General features: G+C 42.8%; 2 protein-coding genes across 2 annotated transcripts; both read left to right on the top strand.

Annotated features, from left to right (window-relative positions):
• Positions 1–938: 938 nt before the first annotated feature.
• Positions 939–7,526, top strand: LOC306735466 (immunoglobulin-like domain-containing receptor 1). The gene is made up of 9 exons (XM_079216937.1): positions 939–995; positions 1,609–1,779; positions 2,502–2,651; positions 3,118–3,237; positions 3,425–3,571; positions 4,484–4,597; positions 4,756–4,937; positions 5,484–6,137; positions 6,295–7,526. Exons 1-9 carry the CDS (start codon positions 950–952, stop codon positions 6,331–6,333), a joined length of 1,623 nt encoding a protein of 540 aa, XP_079073063.1. The 5' UTR covers positions 939–949; the 3' UTR covers positions 6,334–7,526.
• A 7,930-nt stretch (positions 7,527–15,456) lies between these two features.
• On the top strand, positions 15,457–22,349 carry tmem39a (transmembrane protein 39A; the record flags this gene model as incomplete). Its single annotated transcript, XM_079216721.1, has 8 exons — positions 15,457–15,569; positions 15,679–15,901; positions 16,389–16,472; positions 16,593–16,747; positions 18,021–18,378; positions 18,508–18,695; positions 18,799–18,919; positions 19,329–22,349. 8 exons carry the CDS (start codon positions 15,457–15,459, stop codon positions 19,566–19,568), a joined length of 1,482 nt encoding a protein of 493 aa, XP_079072847.1. The 3' UTR covers positions 19,569–22,349.
• Between the last annotated feature and the right edge of the window lie 9 nt (positions 22,350–22,358).

Genomic DNA, 22,358 nt, shown 5'->3' with positions numbered 1-22,358 from the left:
CGCAGCAGAGGGGGGTGGAGTTTCCAGGGAAATAAAGAAGCTCTGACGGGCTGCAGGTGCTGAGTGGGCGTGCCGCTCTGAAGGGAAACCTTTGACCATTTGAAGGACTCGAACAACACTTCAGCACACACGGTCCCATTCATGTGAAGATGGTCCCCGGCGTCCATGAAGGAGCCTTTCCTCCGAGGAATAAACATCCTGGTTTCTATCGTTTAAGCTGGAGAAGATTCAAGAGTCGAGCTTCAACAGAAAGCACTCAGACTCAAAACAGGTTTAGCCTGCCATCTAGTGGTTTACATCAGAATTACACCTGATGGTGACTGAACGCAGAAGATGTACACCGTCTGTTGAGTCTAATAATAGTAACACAGGAACATAATGTTATATATATATCTATATCTATATATATATATATATATATATATATATATATATATATATATATATATATATATATACAGAGAGAGAGAGAGAGATCAGTTTCTGTGTATATAAATCCCCAAAATTATTATGATGATGAATCTTTGAAAGTACTGAAATGTAAATATACATAACAAATGAAAAAGCACATGTCTGCAGTGTCCATACAACACTTTAAGTGTTGTATGGACACTGCAGACATGTTTTTTCTTTTTTCAAAACAAGTCTAACACCTTCATGTGTCGATGATACATTAGCATTAGCAGACAAATTTACTCCTGTTTTTCGGATGTGTGCACGTGATTGCGTCACAAGGTATCCGGATGAATTCACCTGTTTCGGGGTGTGGCCAGAGATGACTGCGGGTTCAGGTGTTAACGCAAACACACTGTTCAGGACGACACAATGAATAGTTGTGTTTCCATTTCAGGTTAGAATACAGGCTCACTCTTCTTGGTTTTATTCCTTTGTTTTATCATTCGCGGATAGTTTTGCTTCCCACTTTTTGAGGTGGTTGTTTTGTGTCATCATGCGGAGATTAGCTGCCGCGACCTTCCTGCTGTCTCTTCTTACAGGTAATTGCTTCCTTTTTTCTTTTTAGTGGCATCGTGCTCTTTTAAAACAAGTCTATTAAACCCGTTCATGAGTTGAACATTTTTGAACATTTTGTCGGAAACGAACCAAACTGGAGGTATTGTTTGAGTATGAGACACAAAGATAGTCGGTCTAAATATTGTAAAAATAGGACGAAGCTAACTTCGTTTTTCTTCAGACTTGAATAAATGTGTTTCCATTTAATTATGAGGCGAACTTTACCATGATTTATCAGCTGTAACCCATGCTATTTATAGTATTCCAGCTCGTTTTAGAGAGTCTGTCCATATTTAGGAGCAGATCAACTCAACAGGTTTCATGACAGCTTTTGCATGTTAGGCTGGTAGTTTCACTGTAGCCACTTCCTGTGCCTTTTGTCTGCGTCACCGGTTTTTCTGGTTCTGCCACTTTGAAAATGAACACCTAGGTCGAGAGAAACCCTCATGGACATTGTTTCAGTCTGACTACACTTTTCCTCTTTGACTTTTGGCGGCACACAAGCTGTTTCTCTCAATGTGACTGTTAGATGGCTGTATTCCTTGATGCACTAATACACTCAAACACAAACTACTGTCTCTAACCCTCCACTTGCAGTGTCGGTGTGTGTCCAGGTGACTGTTCCTCAGCAGGAGCGCAGCACTTTCCTGTTTGCCTCAATCACCCTCCGTTGTGACTACTCCACCTCTGCAAACCTCCAAGATGTCCTGGTCACCTGGAGGTTCAAGTCCTTCTGCAAGGACCCCGTCCTGGAGTACTATTCCACAGGTAACCAGAGACGGCAGAAGTCTCAGAGCGGCTGGAGAACAGCAGTTCTGCACTGCTGACATGAAACCCAGGCATCATAGGAATAATCTCATGCATCATAGGAATAATCTCATGTCTCACTCTGAAGGTCCATCAATGCCAGGATGAACAACTTCAAATGTGTAGAATTTTTATTTAGAGCTACAGTTGGGACATATTATGCATATTATTTTTTTACTTCATTTTTTTTTTTTTTTTTATCCTAGTCTTTTTATTGCACCTTTTATTGCATTTCATGACAAATAATAATACACTTTATTGATACGGCATTTTTCAAGACAAAGTTAGAAAGTGCTTTACATGGTTGAACTGCCAGCAAAAACATTACTGGACTAACCTGAAATAAAATAGTTAATACAATGCAAAATTGAATACTCATTAATATAACATATAAAAAGCAGATGGGCATGTTGGAGAGGAAAAGATGGGTTCACATTAATAAAAGCTTTGCACTTATTTGCTCTGAACACAATGTACAGCAGAGGCGGACTGGAGTGCCATTATTCTGAAAAGTCCGGGGATCACCAAAGTCCTAGGGTTTATCCTCTGGGGACCACGCATGTCTGTCCAAACTCAGTCCGTCCAGTAGTTAGTGGAGATATTTCAGTCTGGATCAAAGTGATGCATCCACCACATACAGGTGTAAACGTGTGTTAATGGGATCTTTGCCTCTGGGTTTGCAGCGTACCAGTCTGCTCTCCAGTTGGGACAGAACCCAGCGAATGACTGTCCCGACCGCCAGCGGAATTTGCGCACGGTCATCCAGAAGAGAGGGAGCATGGAGCCGACGCTGGGACCAGAGTACCGTGAACGCAGGATCACCATCCAAAATAGTGAGTTCATCCTCAGTTCAACCCACTTGTGTCGAGTCTTGAGACACAATGTGGCCGTGAGAACCCAGGACTCGAACACGTTGTCGTCCTCATTATAAATGAATCGCTTCCCTTTTCATTTGGCTGTTCATTCTTCACATTATAGCCCAAATAATGTGTCGACTAATCGATTAGTAGATTGACAAACTGTATCTGTTACTTTTTGATAATCCTTTACTCATTTCGGTATTTTTATGTTAAAGAAGAATTTTCGTTGTTTATGGTTTTCTTAGTCCTTTCTACTGTTTTGAACTGTTAGTCAGAGAAATTTGAAATTCTGTCACATTTTCCACTCTATCAGACTAGTAAATAAGCCAATAATTAATCGATAATGAAAACAATTGTTAGTTTTTAGTCTCAGTTCAAGGAGAGAATTGGTTTGTTTAAAGTTTGCTTTAAACGGAGATATCTCTGTGTGTCTGCCCAGATGCTGACCTGGTGATTACTGAGGTGATGTGGTGGGACAACGGGGTGTACTACTGCTCTGTGGATGCTGCTGGAGACACGTCCGGGGACTCTGACAAAGAACTGCAGCTCATCGTTTACCGTAAGAAACAAAAAGAAAAAAGTTCACTCACTGACTTTATTGCAGCCCCAAAATACGACTTCTCCTATTTGATTTGTTTGAACCTAAACAAACCTGTGTGGCATTATAGGTTGCTATTTGGAGCTATAACAAAATAAGGGACAGAAATGTGTATGAACAAGATGTATTTCTTCCTCTCCCCTCTCAGACTGGTTAACAGTGTTGTTCATCGTCATCGGAGCCCTCCTCCTGATCCTCCTCTTAGGTATCTGCTGCTGCCAGTGCTGCCCCCAGAAGTGCTGCTGCTACGTCCGCTGTCCCTGCTGCCCGCAGCAATGCTGCTGTCCCGAAAAAGGTAGAGAGCCGAGCACCATTTAGAAAACTCTCCTTGTCGGTGCCTTATGCTGCGTTCACACCAAAAGAGTTGTAAATTTCCGCAACGCTATTGCCGTGAACGCAGCATTGAGGGGGGTCCAAATGGGGGCGGCTGTAGCTCATGGGGAGAGTGGTCGTCCTGGAGCCACAAGGTGGCCGGTTCGATCCCCAGTCTTCCCACAGTTCGCATGTTGAAGTGTCCTTGAGCAAGACACTGAACCCCCAGTTGCTCCCCGGATGCACTGCTCCCTAATTACCCAGGATGGGTTAAACGCAGAGAATAATTTCCCCAAGGGGATTAACAAAGGATCATTTCTTTCTTTCTCTTCTTTCAAAACATGGGAGTGGGCTGCTGGTTAAATCTACAGCCTATATTGTCAGAAATACACAGAAGACAAAACAATGAGGCAACTTGGGAGGGGAAAAGCAGATAGTGTAAGCTTTTCTTCATGAATTTAGAAGGAATGTCTGAAAAAGTATTGGAAATGTAAATGTTGGAAAATATGGTTGGAATGTCGCAAAAAAAGTTCAAACAAATTGGAAAATATACGTTATAAGTAAAGACACTTGTCACGGCTAGTATGGCCAGGAGACATTATTTCAGTGACCAATAACTCTCAAAGGGGTGTGTGAGAATTGTTTTGAGACCGACTTGAAGAAATGTGAACTTATCCCTGAGAGTTAAAACTTCAAAACAGTCTCTGCTCCCGACTGCAATCCTGAAAAGAAAAAAACCGAGTGACTGCATTGTGGTGGGTTACCTTTAACAACCTCATCTCCGCTCGTTGGCACTCTGTTCTCGTGGTCCGTCAAAACATGTCAGGAAAAACTACTTAGTGAGGACCTTCCTGTGTTGTTGAATATTAAAGAATGTGCTTTGCTCGTCTTTCAGCGGTGATGCAGCATCGCATGATGAAGGACGCTCAGAAGGCCATGGCGCCCTGGATGGGAGGACAGCAGGTCTATGGCCCCGGCTCCTCCCAGATGAACCCGCTGCTCTACTCAGGTACACACACACACACACACAGATCTACACACAATTCATGTTACACAGCAATTAATGAGTACACTGTGGCTTTAATAGCGTTAGACCGTAGGTGGGCGTTCATCCACAAAGGTCTCCAACTAAATCACTTTTATTTTGTACATGAATTACCTCTCCAGGATCTGCTTCAGGGATGAGCTACCCGATGAAGCCCATGCCCCTCCCTCCTCCTCAGTCTTCAGCTTACAGCATGCCCGCTCCCAGTGCCCACGGCACACACACCCCTGCCAACTCCAATCACATGCTTGATTACCTGGAGAGCCAGGTGAGGGGGATGGACATGGCGACTCCTCTGCTCCCGGTATGTGACCGCCCATGTTCTTAAGTCTGTTACAACCACTTGTAAACAGTTGCTGCCATTCCTTCTTACGTTACTTCAGAATTTTAGTATCATTTTGGAAGCAAAAAATACACTACATAATACAGAATGTACATTCTGAGATTTGGCACACAATCTACCAAACACGTTCTTGACAAAGCAAAGAAAAAGTTCAGTTCTAAGGACGTAATTTTTAGGTATTTAATGTGATAAAAGTTTATAAGCATTGCCAGATGTGATGTATGACCAAGGTGGAGATCAACAGTGTTAATAGATGTTACAAATGGTCACATTTGAAATTCGCTAAAGTCTTGTGTTTTCCTTGACATCAGTCAGGGCAATGATTGTGTCAGTTCCTGTTGCTACAAAATGAATTGCATTTCTAGTGTTATAAATGACAACAGAATATTAACTGCGCCTGCAGTGTTGAATTGGGGCCCAATTCTTGTGTTTCTATGAATCTCACTGAAATGTACCAGTGGTGGTTTTAATTTGTCTTTTCATCTTCTGGTGTCTTCTTCCCATCAGTCCCAGCCTCCTCCTCCCCAGCACATGCATCACATGCCCTCTCACATGCAGCCGATGCCCCCTCACATGATGCACATGCAGCAGATGCCACCCCCTTCCCAGCACATGCCCGTCAACGCCCCCTTTTCCCCCGGCCCTCCTAGCATGATCTCTGCCCTCGATGATGGCCCGATAGAGCGCCGCGTCATCACACTCCCGCCAATAAGAGAGCAGCCGCCGGTCAGATTTCCCGCTCCACCCAGGACACGGCCTCCGAGCTCCAGCGAGAGCAGCCGCAGCGGCTTCGGCCGTCGTGACGAGCGAGGGGGCGGGGGCAGGCGTTACCCCTCGCCCACCCGGTCTCGGGGCGTTCTCAGGAGCTACAGCGAGGAGTCCCTGGACGGCCACCGCCAAAGCGGGCCAAGAGGAGGCATGGGCCGCTCCCGCTCCAGGGACGACCTGTTCGACAGCAGGTCCAGAGGAAAGTACTCTTCAGCAGCATCCCAGGCCAACGGAGGAGATGCCTGGAGCTCAGATGATGAGGGCAGCAGCAGGAGAGGAGGAGGAGGAGGAGGAGGGAGGAGAGGAGGTGGAAGCTTCGTTGACAAACCTCCCAACTACTCGGAGTACGAACCTGGGAAGAAACCAGAACCACGGAAGAACGGGCAATACTCTGTAAGACACACACTGCTTTAGTTGACAGACATCCGCACCAACGCCTTTACAGTATGCCAAGACAAACGCACACATAATCCAATGCACAGTCATTATAAAACAAAATCTGAGTCATGCTGATTGAAATTGAAGTGAATCTAAGGTGTGTCTCTCTCAGGGCCAGAGTTATCGCAGTGGCAGCAGCGTCGTCATCTGAGCCCTCCAGCTGTGAAACGCCCTGCGACCTCTGTGTCAGAAAACACGACCATCTCACTAACTGGGAGACTTCTTGTCGAGCTACTGCTAAACTTTTGAATGCCATCATTTTAATGAATTAAAATGAATCAGGAATGCACTCTTTCATCACATGTTTCGAAAAGTGAAAAGCTAACAGAAGGATTCATAAAATGTGAGATTGAAGGCGTTCATCAAAGTGTGAAGGCTGCAAAGCAAATGCCAATGTGGAAATATATTTGGTAGCCTATAAATGTATTTTTCTTTTTCTTTTTTATATTGATGGAAGAAAGTCTTTACTACTGAACAGATTTTTGGGAATATATCCCCCCGCTGCTGGTTCATCAGTGTAATAGAAATCTGCAGGCGAGATTGGGACTAAAAACTTTATTCATTATTCTCATATGTGGCTTTGAATGAATGTTTCTCTCTAATAGCTCTTTTTTTGGCAGGAACACAGTCCATTTGTATATTTGATAAAACCTAAAGTGCACAAGAAATAATGCGCAGGGCCAGTAAACAAATTAGAATTGTTACATTAGAACTATTTAAACCCACATAAATATGAATAGACTCTTGTGAATGTGCTGGAATAAGTTTTTATCTTTTTATGATTTTTGTAAATAGTTATTTTTCATATCTCCTGGATGTCTTGAAGTGACTATCAAGTAATATGTTTTGAAGGAAAAGGTGTGTGCCATTAGCCTGTGTTCAGATAATGTTATGTGTTTTTTTTTTTAAACCTTTTTGTACATAAGATAATATGAAGTATTTTCACTTCCTTATGAATAACTGTATAAATAAGTATTTTACATGGTTTAGATTCAACAAATTAAGCAATGTGCAGAATGTTAAGCGCCCCCAAATGTACTTTTTTGCTCTTTTAGATTACGGTTGTTGGCTCAACTGAACATTTTTATTTTCAGTGTACAGTTTTGGAAACGTACCTTGGTTGTTTTCCCTTCCATTGGGTGTATAATGGTACAAGTTCTAATACTAAAAATCACTTACCCATGCATTTAAGTGGTTGACTCTGCCATTGATGTCTTTTCAGGATTTGTATTTCTCTTCATTGATTTTACACTGTGCAGACAGTTTGTGTTTGTTTGTTTTATAATCTTGAAAATAAACGTTTTACCTTTTGAAACCTTCGCAAAACTGTATATGGATGTGATAACACTTTGCACTCTTGTGCTCACTTTCGGCTCTGGGAAATTAGGAAAACTTTTCACGATATCTTTGACATTTAATAAAGAATTAAATTTAATTCAGTCTATTTTAATAGCCCAGAATCACAAATTACAAATTTGCCTCGGAGAGCTTTACAATCTGTACACGTACAACATCCCTGTTCTAGGACTGCACATCGGATCAGGAAAAACTCCTCCAAAACAGAAAAAAAAAATTTTCACAGGGAAAAAAGGAAGAACACTTCAGGAGAGCAACAGAGGAGGATCCCTCTCCCTGGATGGACAGAAACAACAGATAGCATGTGTACAGAAAGAACAACGTAACAGAGTTACAGCACATTCAATGAATATGACAGAAGTTATTCATATAATGAGTAGTAGGTATGGACCACAATCCAGATAACCACGATCCATGAAGCAGAAGGAGGTAGAGAGGGGCATCAGCAGGGCAAGAGGCAGCGCCCAAGGAGGCAGAGTCCAGGAGGCTGGAGGGAGGAGGCAAGAGGGAGGAGGCAAGAGGGAGGAGGCAAGAGGGAGGAGGCAAGAGGGAGGAGGCAAGAGTGAGGGCCGAGGAGGCAGGAGGGAGGGCCCAGGATGCCGGGCCGGCCCCAGCATTGAAGAGACATGAATTCATCCAGAAGGAGAGAGAGAAGAGGAGAGAGGAGCTCAGTGTATCCTAAGATGTCCCCTAGCAGTCTAAGCCTATAGCAGAACTTCTGAAAATTGGGGAAATCTCTCTGATGTCATATTACAAGGGAATCACAGAGAAGAAACACAAAATAACCAGCAGCATTCATCCAGTTACAATTTGTCTCCACATGTAAATATACAAAGACTTGCTCTCTGACAATTTTTTAGATCTAGCTGGTCCTGTCGGAAATCCTTCCTTCGTGGAGGTTGTAATGTTCGGTTTTGGTTGAAATATTCACATCTTTTACTTCATTAAAAGTAGCAATACTACAGGCCAGGTAGTCAGCGGACGTGGCCCTATTTACCATTAAATGTAAAAAAAATTGACATATCGTGGATTGTCTTGGTTTTGGAACTAGCTGATGCAAGACAGAGGGTAAAATAAGCGGGAATGTGAGAGCAGACAGGTGTAACGGCAGGTGCAGAAACACAAAACTCACACACACATTCTTATTAAAGTTTCATAATGTAATAAATCAATTATATTACAATACATGTATGTAATAACATATATCCCTCAAAGTTGTCTCTCTCATATAAACCTACACAATAAAACAAGTATTTTAAAGTTTTGAAGTAACCTGTATAAAAAAAAAACCTTGTTCACACACTCTTTTCTTTCTCCACCGACATACGCCTTTGTGGTAAGTACAAGCATTATTAAATTGTTCAAATATGGTGGGAGATGTATATTTAACACTTTTGGATATCAAATACTCATTTTTGAAAGAAGCTCAATTCGTCCACCTGGCCCATGTATATTCAACAGGGAACGCTAACCGCGCTTGTAGCAAGCTAGCTAACATTGGCATATGCATGGTACCCAATGAATGCTAGTTGTATTATACTACAGTTCAGGTCCTTTCAAGTTGAAACCAGTTAGTACAGTGATTTCCACATAAAATAAATGTTATTTAGCGGCTCGATTCATCCAACTGATCAGCCTAAAATCAGGGGAGGTCAGCACGTTAGCTAGCTATAGATGTACGTTCCAAGTAAAAGCCATGCATTTAAAATCAAGTACATAAGTATAAACATCTAATCGCAAAAAGCAATGTACTCATTATGCAAATGTTATTTCAGAATAATGTGTATCAAACTACTTTTGATGCATAAAAAAACTCTTTTACAGTACTACTTGTATTGCATTGGTAATGTTGCATCTGGGAAATGTGGGCCTGATTATTATTACTTTATATAGGATACTTCAGGGTAGTTGTACCTATGATAATATATCATCATTCATTAGCTGATTTATATTTATATTCATAATTTACATCTGTGAAGTAACTAAAGCTAAAAAAGTACAATATGTGCCTCTAAAATAAGTATAAGGAACATAACATGTAATTACTCAAATAGAGTACAAGTACCTCAAACGTGTAGGCCTAGTTAGTACAATACTTTAGTAAATTAACTTACGTTCAACCACTTGATGTACCTAATAAACTGGCAACTGAGTGTTGTTTTGTGTGCACTTCTCATACAGTTGTACCTCGGTGAAAAGAAGAATTACAGTGCTCCTTTGCTTTATTCGAAATACGCTTGTTGAAACACATCGATGAAATAATGACCAAAAGGTTGTTATTAAGGATTGTGGTCATTATTTCATGGCTGACTCCAGAACAGCCGCTTTGTCAAAACTGCGACTGTGCAGTGAAGTCGCGCGCTGATGACGTCGCAGATAGAGGAGGTACGGGTTTGCCACGTCGGTCTCTGTGCAGCGCATTTACACTGTTGCTCCTGAAGCCCGCGGCTAACTTTTCAAGCCGTTTTTTGGTACGTGTTTGACCCGGAGAGAAAGCGGCTGTCCAGCAGCGCCGGTGCCGTCGTCGCCCGTCGCCTCGCCGGAGCAGCCGGGTTTATTGAAGCTGGAAGGCGGAGAACATGCTCGGTGCTGTCTGGACTCGTCAGGCTGGAAGCCACACAACTGACTGATGCATCCTCGTTCACTTCAGCCCACCGTGTGTTGTGTGAGTACCGATGGCTTTGTGGAGATTAGATGAAAGACGAAAAATTACGTAGCTTCAAATGTGCACGCTTAAGAGCTAGCTGCAAGCTCGCGCGTGGGTTTTAACGTCGTTGTTAAAGTGTGTTCACAAGTTTCCGCCGTGTGCAAAAAGGACAACGCTGCTGCCTGATGTCTTGCTTTAGTTAGTGCATGTCTTAGCAAGTCCCTGAATAAACACAAGCACTTACTAATAAAGTGTTCCCCAAAGAAGAGCCAAGACTTTCAGCTCAACGCTTTTTACAAACAAACAAAACGTTTCTTCCGCTTCTTATTCGCTTTTTTTAACAGTGGTGGAAAAAGTATTCAGATCATTTTAGTAAAAGTATTAATACCACAGTGTGAAAGACCTCCCGTACAAATCCTGCATTCAAAACCATACTTGCAGGTTGTTATTATTGTTACATTAATGTGTGTTGCATGTTATTGCTGCAGATGTACAACAATTCGTCTTATTCTATAATATCGCCATACGCTTGTCCTGTGATAACCACGTATCTCTGAAACGTCCTGTTTTCAGGAGCTCCAGCTTTGTGACCATGCATACCGTACAGTAGTTGAGTAAATGTACTTGGTTACATTCCACAATTTTGTTTAAAAGGACTTGTGTTTAGGGAGGAAACTAGAAACGTGTTCCACAACATCACAAAATGCCATTCTGCAATCCCTCCACTGTAGCTCATTTCCCTAGTTCTTAGTTCCTGTTTTCACTTTTCACTCGCAACTGTAATTCTGTTCCCTTGTGATGCGTGTTGGTGTGTTAACGGCTGCTTCCTGTTGAACATTTCATCTTTTATATTGGAGATGCACACTGGCCACAGAGCATGCACTTATCCTCTCCGTCAGGTTGCATATGAACATAAAGGAAATGTTGACACACGGAGGTTGGATGTTATCTGGCTCTGGTTTATGTTTGGTCAAGCGGGGTGGGACTACTTTATTTCTTCATCATGTATTTTTATTAATGCATTTTCAAACCTAATTGTCTCCAAGTGGAGCGTATTAGACAGATCATCAAGCCAGTGACGTCCTGAAGGTGTTTTCCAGTGCTGGGCTAGTTTTTCTCTCTCGCAGCTATTAGGCCATAGACAATACATTGTCTTTGAGTTTCATTAATGTGTTCAGCGCCGGTGCTGTATTAAGGATAATCAGCTTGAGGTCATGAGCATTCAACGTGCAGTATTTGGTCAGCTAAGGACAGCCAACGAAATTATGTAACGAGGTTCCCTCTGTGGAATTACACTGATCACACTGTGATGATGCCTCAGGGAAACGGCTGTTGAGTTAAACTTTTGAGTAATGCAGCCTATGCAGTGACTTAAGCATCATCTGTCATTTCTAAAGCATGTATATAATGTAGACTATCATCCACTTGTTTGATGGTTTCTGTTGAGGGAGAGTCCATGCTTTGCAGTTTATCGTATAAGAGAGCTATCATCTTTTTAGTGACGGTAATGGACAAATATCCAGTTAATCTGGTTCGTAGGTGACAAGTGTTGATTGATGTAAGTACTTACTTTTGGATACCTGAATAAATTGAATGTATAAGTTGTACTTAAAACTGACAAAGATGATTTTTTACCTACAAATACTCTGAATAAATGCCATTTCATTACCATTATACGTTTCCCAACTGTCTCTCATTAACAAGGTTCTAGAGTCCAGACCCCTTATTTTATTTTCTTAAATTTTCTTATTATGAATTCTGAAACAGCCCAAAATAATTAACCAAAACAACAAATCAGCTATGTTGTAGGACAACATAGTGCATTGACATACAATGATAATCTTAAAAAACAACTCATCAATGCAAAAGTGCTGAGAGAAGAAAAGTAAAACATCACAAAGCAGGGAAACGTTGCAATAAATTAATAATAACCTTCCACATCCAGACCCTTAGTTGTTACATGTCTATGAGTATGACGATGCTTGGAGAGCGACACATAGTGAGAACGTATTGTCTTTGTTCAACTGGTTTCACTGTCCTAGCAGGAAAATCCCAGGTGCAATCAATAATAATAATAATTAATGGCTGCATACCATTTCGGTATTTCAAAAAGTATTGTTCCTGCTTGCTCACTGGCATACCTGAAATGGAGACATGTCATTAGTGATGCACAGGTCAGGTGAGCTTACTGAAACACATGACAGGTTTGGGTGGGCGGGTCAAAAAGTGACAAAGCAGAGTTCCACGTAAGTTGATGATGACTCTTCCCCTCTCTCTGGGTAAGCCATCGTTAATGTTATTAGTTACACCTATTCTTGCTATAATGAGTTAATTATGGGCTGTGAAAAAGGCCCATTAATATAATCGTTTATGAATCAGTTAACGCTGATACATTTGTACTTGTAGTTTGGGAGTTGAGAAGAGGTTCAGGTGTCTTCTTTCCAAACACAGTGGAAGTATTCTGTGTAAAGTGTCTGCTGATAGCTGATGTAGCCTAAATGCCTCAAAAGATATGGTGGCTATTGAGGGGATTCTTCCTGTCAGTCATTTCATGCAGACTTCGGCTTCATGCACAGTAATACGTTTCCGTTTAAAAACCGGGGTTTTAAAACAAAACAGATCTACGTCCACACATCATCGAAATGATTTCTGTCCAAACTAGCACACCTGAAAACTAATATCACATGATTCACGTGCACTGGGCATGAGCGTGCCCGAGTAAACAGGCGTCTGTCCACACTGCGGAGTAACCCCGGGGTTTTCAAACTAACTGAGCTTCGGTAGGGTTTTAAACCTCTCCGTTTTGGGGGGGTTTAAACTCCGGAGTAGTGGGCGCTAGGCGCAAACATAGCAAGAGATATGCGTTTTAAAATGGAAACGTAGTACTAGTCGTGTGTATGTAGCGGTTGTGTTCTCTCTCTCTCTCTTTCTCTTTCTCTTTCTCTCTCTTTCTCTTCCGTTGTGTATTATTAATTTAGTCACACTTGGTCTTGTATTGGCTCCAACCAGCCGTTTATTCAGGCAAGACAGCTCCAGTAACTGATACTACATTGTAAATACTGGCAAGTGGAATCATTAACTCCGTTACACAGCCTTACACTTTGTATTTGTCAGCGGAGATGTTTTTTCCAACGTGAGCTTCAGCAGGTATGAACAGGTCTATCACTCCGGCTAGTTGTAGATTTGGTGATGGCCCTGTGTTGCCTCGAGGAGGGCTTTTAGATGGATGTCTGATCTGGTAGCATTTTTATGAAGTGAAACCTCTGGGGTAAAAGCCAAGTACTCTCAGTTAAGTACACTGAGTCAGTTTACATGCAGTCATTTGCCAGTGTATTAAGTAGACCGAGCTAAAAGCAATGCAGTAAGCAGTCCTAGTTAACGCTGCCCTTGAGGAACTTCTGTTGAAACGGATTCAACTTTAGAGGCTGCAGTTGTTGATAGAGCTGTCTTGCATTATACTGAAAGACGTGTCTAACATTTTTCCACAACTATTTATAACAGTGAGATTAGACTGTGTGAAACATCTCTGGGCAAAATGCAAAACATTTCAACAGCATTACAAACCACACCCTCCTACTGACCATACATATCACACATCTTACTACACACATTTCAAAAATAACTTTGTTGGTCCGACTAACAATTCAAAACACAAATAAGTACAATTTACAGCCATGAATGCAAAAAAAAGCATCTCTAATTATTATGTCAAAGTATTGACAACCTCTGCTAAAACCACAGATGATTCCACTTCTAAGAAATAAAACATTAACATTCAGAAATGATGGAGCGCCTTGTTAGCCAGATGGTCTCCCTATAAAAGCACCAATAATTCTCAAAACAAATGTCATACATTGAATAAGTGTGTCGGTAGTTTCTAGGCGACCCCAGGATATGAGTGGCTCACTCACTGCTCAACATTTCCTGGGGAAACCCCTGGCAGGATTGTGAGGGCTGAGATGTACCACAATGACACAGATTGTGTCATGATGACACACAATTTATTTCCTGATAAAAGCTGATCAGAGCAGTGCCAAACCGACAGATGTTCAATATTTACATCTTTAAACCTCCGTGAATGAATAGGCATGAAAGTGTTTGCAGGATTCTCCTGTAGGCCTGACACAACAACTCATTCTGCTGGTCGATTGTCCCAGAAATAATTGCAATAAATAGAAAGGAATAATTGTCATTTTAAGACTAGTTCATGCCACTGATATAATGATAACGTAATAATGCCACTTTACCCTTTTAAAAGAGAAATGCCCCTTCAATTCTTAAATATATTTAGGCATTGGAATGTGAAAACATAATGAAATATGCTAAGTAGATAGAAAATAAAATAAAATAATAAAATATAAACCCTATCTGTTGGCAAATATGTGCAATTCACAAATATTTTGATGTGGATTCTATTCTGGCATTATGTTGGCTAAAATGTTCGTGACATTCTTGTGCACACAAACACCATATCAAGGTCATCTCATATGTTGTACGATAAGTCAACACTGTATTTATTGCCACAGAGTATTCTCATGCTGAAGTTGAGTTGTTGCCTTTTTCCTGGAGCCTCCTTCAACTCTGTCTTCGACTTGTAATTCAACCGTTGTAAAGATCTGTTTGGCTCTGTGGTGGTAGAAGATGTTTTGGTTTTTCACTCTGAAGTCTCACCTGAAGCCCAGTATGTCAAGTGTGTTGTACGTAGCAGGAACATTACTGGTAATCACGCTCCTCGTATTGAATAATCCAACACATTTGTTTTTAAATGACACCCTGAAGAACAAAGAAAGAACATATTCGCATGAAGCACACTAGAAACATTGCTTATTTCACTTCAGATTGCTGATGATAACGAGCCTGTTTGCTATAACGCTGATTGGCATTGATGGAGAAACTAATGTCAGAAAAGGAAATACCGGCTTGATCATCTGCGCTGTGCTCTAATAATCCCTCCCAGTATAATTGAACTGCTCTTCATGTATTACTGTTTACTTTTTGTTCAGTAAATCCCATGGGCCATATTCATACTCTAATCATACTCCAGGGTGCTGTAAATGTTGATTGAGCCGCAGGTTTGTTGGATTTTAGTTTTCTTCCGTCTCAACTGTGTTTTTATGACCGGTTTAGGCTTCTTGTTCTGACGCATTCTTGTCTTTTCTACCCCCTGCAGTGGCCTGGCTGTACATGGTGGCTCGTTGAGGAGAAGGGGAGGACTCCCGGCGGCTATTGGTTGGCGGACGGCGTCCGTGGTTGCCACGGTAACTGGCGACCATGCCAGGAGGTCGCAGGGGCCCCAGCAGACAGCAGCTAAGTCGCTCTGCTCTGCCGTCCCTGCAGACTCTGGTTGGAGGCAACCTCGCCAATGGTACCAGCCTCAGGAACAGGTGAGCGCACAAACCCAGTCAAACTGCCGTCTGTCGTTAAAGCCTCATGCAGGTTTTATCCCCCTGGCGTGAAATATTCGTGTGTGTGTGTGTGTGCGCCGTCTCTCAGGAGCAGTGCCGTGGTGGGTCTGTCTGCGCCCCCTCTCTCGGCCCTCATTACTCCGGAGCCGGTCCGTCACTCGAGGATCCCCGAGCTGCCGTTGGACAGCAGCCTGCTGTTTGAGTTTCTGCTCTTCCTTTATTTGCTGGTGGCCTTGTTTGTCCAGTACATGAACATCTACAGGACGGTGTGGTGGTACCCATACAGCCACCCTGCTGCCTCTACCTCGCTTGTAAGAACACACACACACTTGTGACACACACCATCAGCCCTGTTGTCCCAGGCCACCTTTCTTAACTTGTAAAAAGGACAAAACCCTAACTTGATACCCAAACTAATCCTCAAACACATCTTTCTTTTTTTGTGTGTGTATTTTCGAAAATGTGAATTCCTTGAGTGAGACTGAAATATTTAGTACAAACACTCTATAGCTCAACATTGCGCTCTCTTTTTCTTTCACTTTAAGATTCTGTTGCGTAATCAGTCTTTTTTTCTTCTCTATTATTGGAAACATATTCTCTGCTGTGGTCGAGACCTTGGTTACCTTGCTCTATTTAATCTTTTTTGGTGTGTGTCAGGATTTAGGTTTTGCGTTTTTGTTTTTGGCTAATTAGCTTATTGAGAGGTCATAACAGATGTTATTGTTCAGGCTCAGGTCTAATTTATCATGTAAAATTTAAAAAATAACGTGTGCTTTCTTTTTCTCTCTATGTGGGCAGAACTTTCATCTGATGGACTACCACCTGGCTATCTTCATCACAGTCATGTTGGCCAGGAGGCTCGTCTGGACTATCGTTTCAGAGGTAAACACACAGACCTGCACAAACAATCAGCGAACCATATTTGAGTGCAAAAAAAAACAAACATGCAGGAATCAAACCCCGCCTACGTCTTCCTGGTAACTGAGTGACTGTCTCGTCCAGGTGTCTCAGAGCAGCGGCGGATCACTGCTCCGCTATGTGGTTCTGATCGCGGCTCGGCTCAGCCTGCTGACCATGTGCGGCTGGGTGCTCTGCTGGACGCTGGTCAACCTCTGCAAGAATCACTCTGTGCTCAACCTCCTCTTCCTGGGATACCCGTGAGTCTTTGAATCCCCCCCTCAACACCTTCCCTCGTAAGGCCAGGACGTGCTTGTGAAAGTTATCTTCCAACCACATCTCAAAACTCACGAGAAGCATTCAAATGCATCCGTGGTGTTTTTTGCTCGGTTGTTTGCACAAAAACGAAAGCAGTTGTGGGAAGAATGAAGAAAATACAGCTTTGAGAAAGAAGTTCAAACCCTGCTTACTTTTTACACCTCAGCTCACTTCACGTTGTGCAGTCAAATTGTGGATTTTACAAAAAGTGCAATTTTACAAATTGTTGGATTCAGCTTCTGATTCCAGTGTTGTGACTATGTGGGGGTGCTGGGCTGTGTGGCAATGTGATAAGCACTTTGTTTGAAGCAAAGTGACGCTTTAACTCACCTGCACGCACGACAAACATGACATTGCTGTCGTGGTGCAGTGCTTCAAAAAAACAAAACAAAACTTATCGGAATGGAAAAAGAAATGCATAAAACGAATGAGACTTTTCCTGATGAGCATTTTGCCGGGTCGTCCTTATTACGCGCATGGACACTAGGGGTGGGGGGAAAAATATTTTGCGTGCCGATATTGTATCGATACACGGAAGCCAAGTATCGATCTTTTATTTAATCAATTCTAAACCTTTTGGTGCTCGAAAAATGAAATCAATTGCTTTTTCAGTCCACTAGATGGTGCTGTGTTGTTTTCTGGTGAGGTCAGCGGAGGTCCCGGATCAGCGTGATGTTAGGAAGTTGGTAAAAACAAACATAGAGGCACCGGAGCAAGAAATTAGGAATGCACCGTCCGCCGGTCAAAGACGGTAAAAAAAAGCATAAATCAAACTGACTACGGGTCCTCTAGCAGCGCTGTAATAATGACGCGACTATGTAGACTGTAATACAAACAGTTCAGTTTGTCAGGTGCAACATCTATGACATGTTGGTCGGGTTGACAATCACATTTTGCTGCAATAAAACACTGAGGTGAACACACTGAAAATGGTGTCTTCTTAGATACAATATGTTGACAATGTTTTCCTTTGGGGACAATTTGCGATGGAAAAAAGGGAATAAATCGCAATACTCAATAAATCGCAGTATCGTGATAAAATCGAATCGTGGGACCTCTGGTGATTCCCACCCCTAGTGGACACCTCTCATTCTAGATATGCATGCTGTTTCACGTCACATGTCTCCTCCCTACTCATCCTGCCATCATTTGAAACTAAAACTCGCTGCTCTGTCTTTTTGTCCTCGTTTGTTCACCGCCCTCCTCCCGTGCCAGATTCGGCGTGTACGTCCCGCTGTGCTGTTTCCATCAGGAGGGAGGGAAAAGCCAAACGGTGCCGGCTGATTGCGATTACCCCGCTGACCACCAGCAGACCGACCTAGCCGAGAGCCCGTTCTTTCGACCACGTGACTTCCTCTTCCTGTTGCGAGAGAACCTCAGAGAGCAGTTTTCCAGCCCGCCGCTCATGCCTACGCACACCTGCCCACCACACACACACTCGCACACACCGGAGTTGATTCGGGCAGAGGTGGAGGAGCTGAAGAGCGACTTCAACCGGAGAATCAAGGAAGTGCTGTTCAACTCGCTGTTCAGCGCTTACTACGTAGCCTTCCTGCCTCTCTGCTTCGTTAAGGTTGGTATCTGTCCTTTCATTTTCATTTTGTTGACCTTTGTATGGTTTCTTTTCTTCAGTTTTTCAAGTTTCCTGTTTCCTTGTTCATCTCAAGGTATGTTCAACCATGCTTTCACTTTACTTCAACAGAGCACCCAGTACTATGACATGCGCTGGTCATGTGAGCATCTGATCATGGTGTGGATCAATGCGTTTGTCATGCTGATGAGTCAGCTGCTGCCCCCGAGCTACTGCGACCTGCTCCATCGCTCTGCAGGTCACCTGGGCCGCTGGCAGAAACTGGAGCACGGCTCGTACAGCAACGCACCTCAGCATGTGTGAGTGGCGCTTTGGGGCTCACATTTGTACAGAGTCGCGCACACATAGGTACAAAAATGACTCCGCTAATAGTTTGTGCTGTGGTGCTGATTTGTGTTGCAGGTGGTCCGAAAGTACCATTTGGCCTCAGGGGGTCTTGGTACGACACAGTCGATCTCTGTACAAGGCAGTCGGACCGTATAATGTCGCTCTGCCCTCCGATGTTTCCCATGCAAGGTTTTATGTGAGTATATGTACTATAACCTGTGAATTATTCACTGAAATGAGAGCGGACGAAATAATATGGATACCTTTTTTTACATTATGATAAAATACCACACAGCCGTGGCAACCTATGAAAACGTAAACTGCACCACCTCACCTGAAAATGTAGACCTCCCTCGCTAATTTCAGCAGAAATATAAAAAAATCTTTAACACAGCCATAAATCCAGCTTGAGGCAACCGTGGATCATTCCAGTAGCTTGATTATGAGATGAGATTCGGCTCTCCAGGTGACACATTGGTCATATGTTGGTCATAAAAGTCAGAGGAACGTGTCAAAGTGTTGCAGAAAGAAAATAAAATCATTTGTGTTTTTTACCCCTTCTGTATGCTCTTTTCTAATCCATTTCCGGTCTGTTGGTTTTCTAGTTCCTGTTCCACAAACCATTGCGGATCCTAAACCTGCTGATCTGGATCGAGTCCAGTGTGGTTTTGTACCAGCTATACTCTCTGCTGCGCTCTGAGCGCTGGAACCACACTTTGTCTCTGGGCCTTATTCTCTTCTGCAACTACTATGTCCTTTTTAAACTGCTCCGAGACCGCATCGTGCTGGGCAAAGCCTACTCCGACCCGCTGTCCTCCGGCAGTCTGGGGCTCAAGTCGCAGTAAAGGCTCCGCACAGCGAGACCTCGCCTACGAACTCTGGATGCGGAGGGGCGACGGGTGGAGGTTTGCTGAAGGGTTGACTAGCGCTCACGCTTGCAGGCCAGGGGACAGACTGTGAACTCAAAATTGTGTTTTGATACGGTTCTATTTTTAATGCAATGTTTATATATATGTATATATACATATATATACATATATATACATACCTATTTAAAGAATATTTTTATTTTGTATACTATTTCGAGTTACGCCGGGCATTACCACGCTGACGACATTAGCATGTTGTGTTATGTTGATGCTAGGGGAAGTCAGGGAATGCCAGGAGGTGACTCTCACCAAAGATATTTTAAGTGCAGGTGGCCAATCACAGAGAGGACTTGACCCGACAGTCAGTTCAACCAGACGAGCGACTCAGATCGGTGGGAGGAGTTGTGCCTGAGATCCTGAATTCTGATTGGGCGGTTGTGGTCCAACCCCGAGGCTCTTAGAGCGTTAATCTAAACCAGTAAAAAGTGCCGCAGCTCTTTGGGGTAGCAGAGCACGCGCCCCACCGCTGCTCTCAGCATCTTAAGCACGTTTTCACGGGTGACTTTAAAGCAAAAGTTCAACATTTTGGGAAATGAGCTTATTGGCTCTCAGGTGAATCAAATACGAGGCTACAGCAGGCGAGGGTGTCAGTGAGCTTCATGTCGGCACAAAGGTTAGAAACGAGGAAACTGATCTTTGCTCTGTCAAATGTTAAAAGATAGGCCTCCCAGCACCTCTAAAATGCAAGGATTAGCGCGCTATATCTTGTTTGTTTCATTAGGCTAGTTTATAACCCCCCCTTCAAAACAGCAAATTGTCGTTTTCACACTTCAGCTTTTGTTTAGACTCAAACAAAAGCGGTGAGTAAGCTAACCAGCTGCCTGCAGTAGCTTCATATTTAAAGTGCAGATAAGAGTGGTATAGCTTTTACCTTTAAATTGTCAAACTTTTGCTTGCAGCAGAGCCTCGGTGTGGATTTTTACCACAGAGTGGAATACAACTTTCTTCCAAACTGACTTGAGATCAGTCTAGGGGGGGAAGCCTTGAGCTACTCTAATCCACTTCCTCATTCACTTTAGTTACTTTGTATTTACTATCAGTATCTGCTTGTTTCACATCATTGGCTATCAGGAGGGCAGTTCCAACAGCAGTCTTTACAAACTTACACCAGGGTCTCAACAAGTGAGCGGGGACTGCGATACTATTGGCATCAAAGCACAACCAAAAATGTAGAAAACAGCAGCTTGACCCCGGCTGCTTTCATCGTGTCGTACAGCCCTACCTGCCCTGGTTGTTAATTAAAAAGTGACGTTTGAAGGGCTGCTGCTGTAACCTGGTGATTATTAAAGTCAACTTACTGATGTCTGACAATACTTTGACTTGCCATTATAGACCGTCTGCTTCATTTGTGTTCTTAAGGGAGATCCCGTCAATCTTTTCTTCATATTTTTGGTGCCTGAATGCTCATAGATGGACCGCACCACACCAGGTCCATCTCTTTGTGGATTGGATGTATATTACGGGACCTGTGTGGCTAATACTAACGATTGCTGTTGGTACGCCCGGGACCTAAACCGTCTCCCACTGCAAACATGCCATATTGTCATCACCCTCTCACATGGATTTGACAGCAGGGTGTTTAATAGTCGCATTTCCATCGGAGAGGAATGCAGAAACAAAGGCTGGAGGATAAAGACTGTATGCGTCACTTCATTACCAGTTCATGTATTCTCAGTTACCAGATGGTGTTACAAACAGGTCGCCTTGCATGTTGTTACCGTTCTGTCAAGTCCCACCTTGCTAAAATCCTTTTCCTCTCAAGTGGAGTCCTCTCCTCTTACCGGCTGCAGTCGGTTCGTTATTTGGGGGCAGTGTTGAAAATTAGGACCTGTTGACTAGTTAAGAAAAAGGAAGAAAAAAAAGATAAATATTTCTTGTGTGGTCATGAATTAGTCAAGTTTGAGAGGTGGAGGAAAACCCTTTTGAGATGAGCCAACGGGTGCACATCTGGGTCACCGGTCCAGCTGCTCTGCTCTTCAGAGGAAGTGTGAGGACTCTCTTGATTACACACAAATGCCATAAACACGCTCATTCTTCTTCTTTCTCTGCAAACTCGGCCCTTAAATCGGTTCTCTGGTGCTTCTGTGTTTCCGGTCATTTTCCACATGAATGTAGTACCTTCTTTCAACTGAATGTTGCTGTTGATCTGAATTGGCATGTTTTTGAAGTTGGTTACGATTGAGTACCATGATATTCTTTTGTGGGTGTACTTTTATGTCGCCCCCTATCTCAATGAAGCAGAAAGACATTTTTAAGTTTGCTTTAAATCCTGCTTCTAGGTCAGTTCTTGCTTGAATGTTGATTCTTTGCTCAAGTGACGCATTCAATCTGCCTTCTTTGTTGTGGTGAACCCATACGATCACAGCTGACGAAGAGAAATGACATGTAAAAAGATTTTAGGTTCACCTCCTGACTACATTGCCCTGAGGTTTTCTTCATCTTCCTCTAGCAAAGAAGTGTTAATTAAAAACTGATTCAGTCGTTCTTTTGTCAAATTGGGTCACAGAGTTTGTTTTCGTGCCATATCCCAGGATGCAACTTCAGACTCGTGGTTTAGCCTGTTGTTGAATGTGACACTGCTGGAGAAGTCTTTGGAGCTGGCCCTCATGTTTCAGCTTTTTTACACTGTTCAGTTTACCCAGCATTTATAAAAATGCCTTTTGACATCAAAAATAAAACAAATGGTGTTTAAACAGAGATGGTGTT

The sequence above is a fragment of the Taurulus bubalis genome, assembly GCF_910589615.1.
Source record: "Taurulus bubalis genome assembly, chromosome: 4".
NCBI lineage: Eukaryota > Metazoa > Chordata > Actinopteri > Perciformes > Cottidae > Taurulus > Taurulus bubalis.
This window is presented reverse-complemented; position numbering and strand designations above follow the sequence as displayed.

Bases quoted from the DNA above. Each gene is read 5' to 3' on its own strand.
- LOC306735466 (XM_079216937.1), top strand. From the start codon at position 950: ATGCGGAGATTAGCTGCCGCGACCTTCCTGCTGTCTCTTCTTACAG. The intron at 1,780-2,501 runs GTAACCAGAGAC...CTGGGTTTGCAG, and splicing joins CCTGGAGTACTATTCCACAG to CGTACCAGTCTGCTCTCCAG. The intron at 6,138-6,294 runs GTAAGACACACA...TGTCTCTCTCAG, and splicing joins GGAAGAACGGGCAATACTCT to GGCCAGAGTTATCGCAGTGG.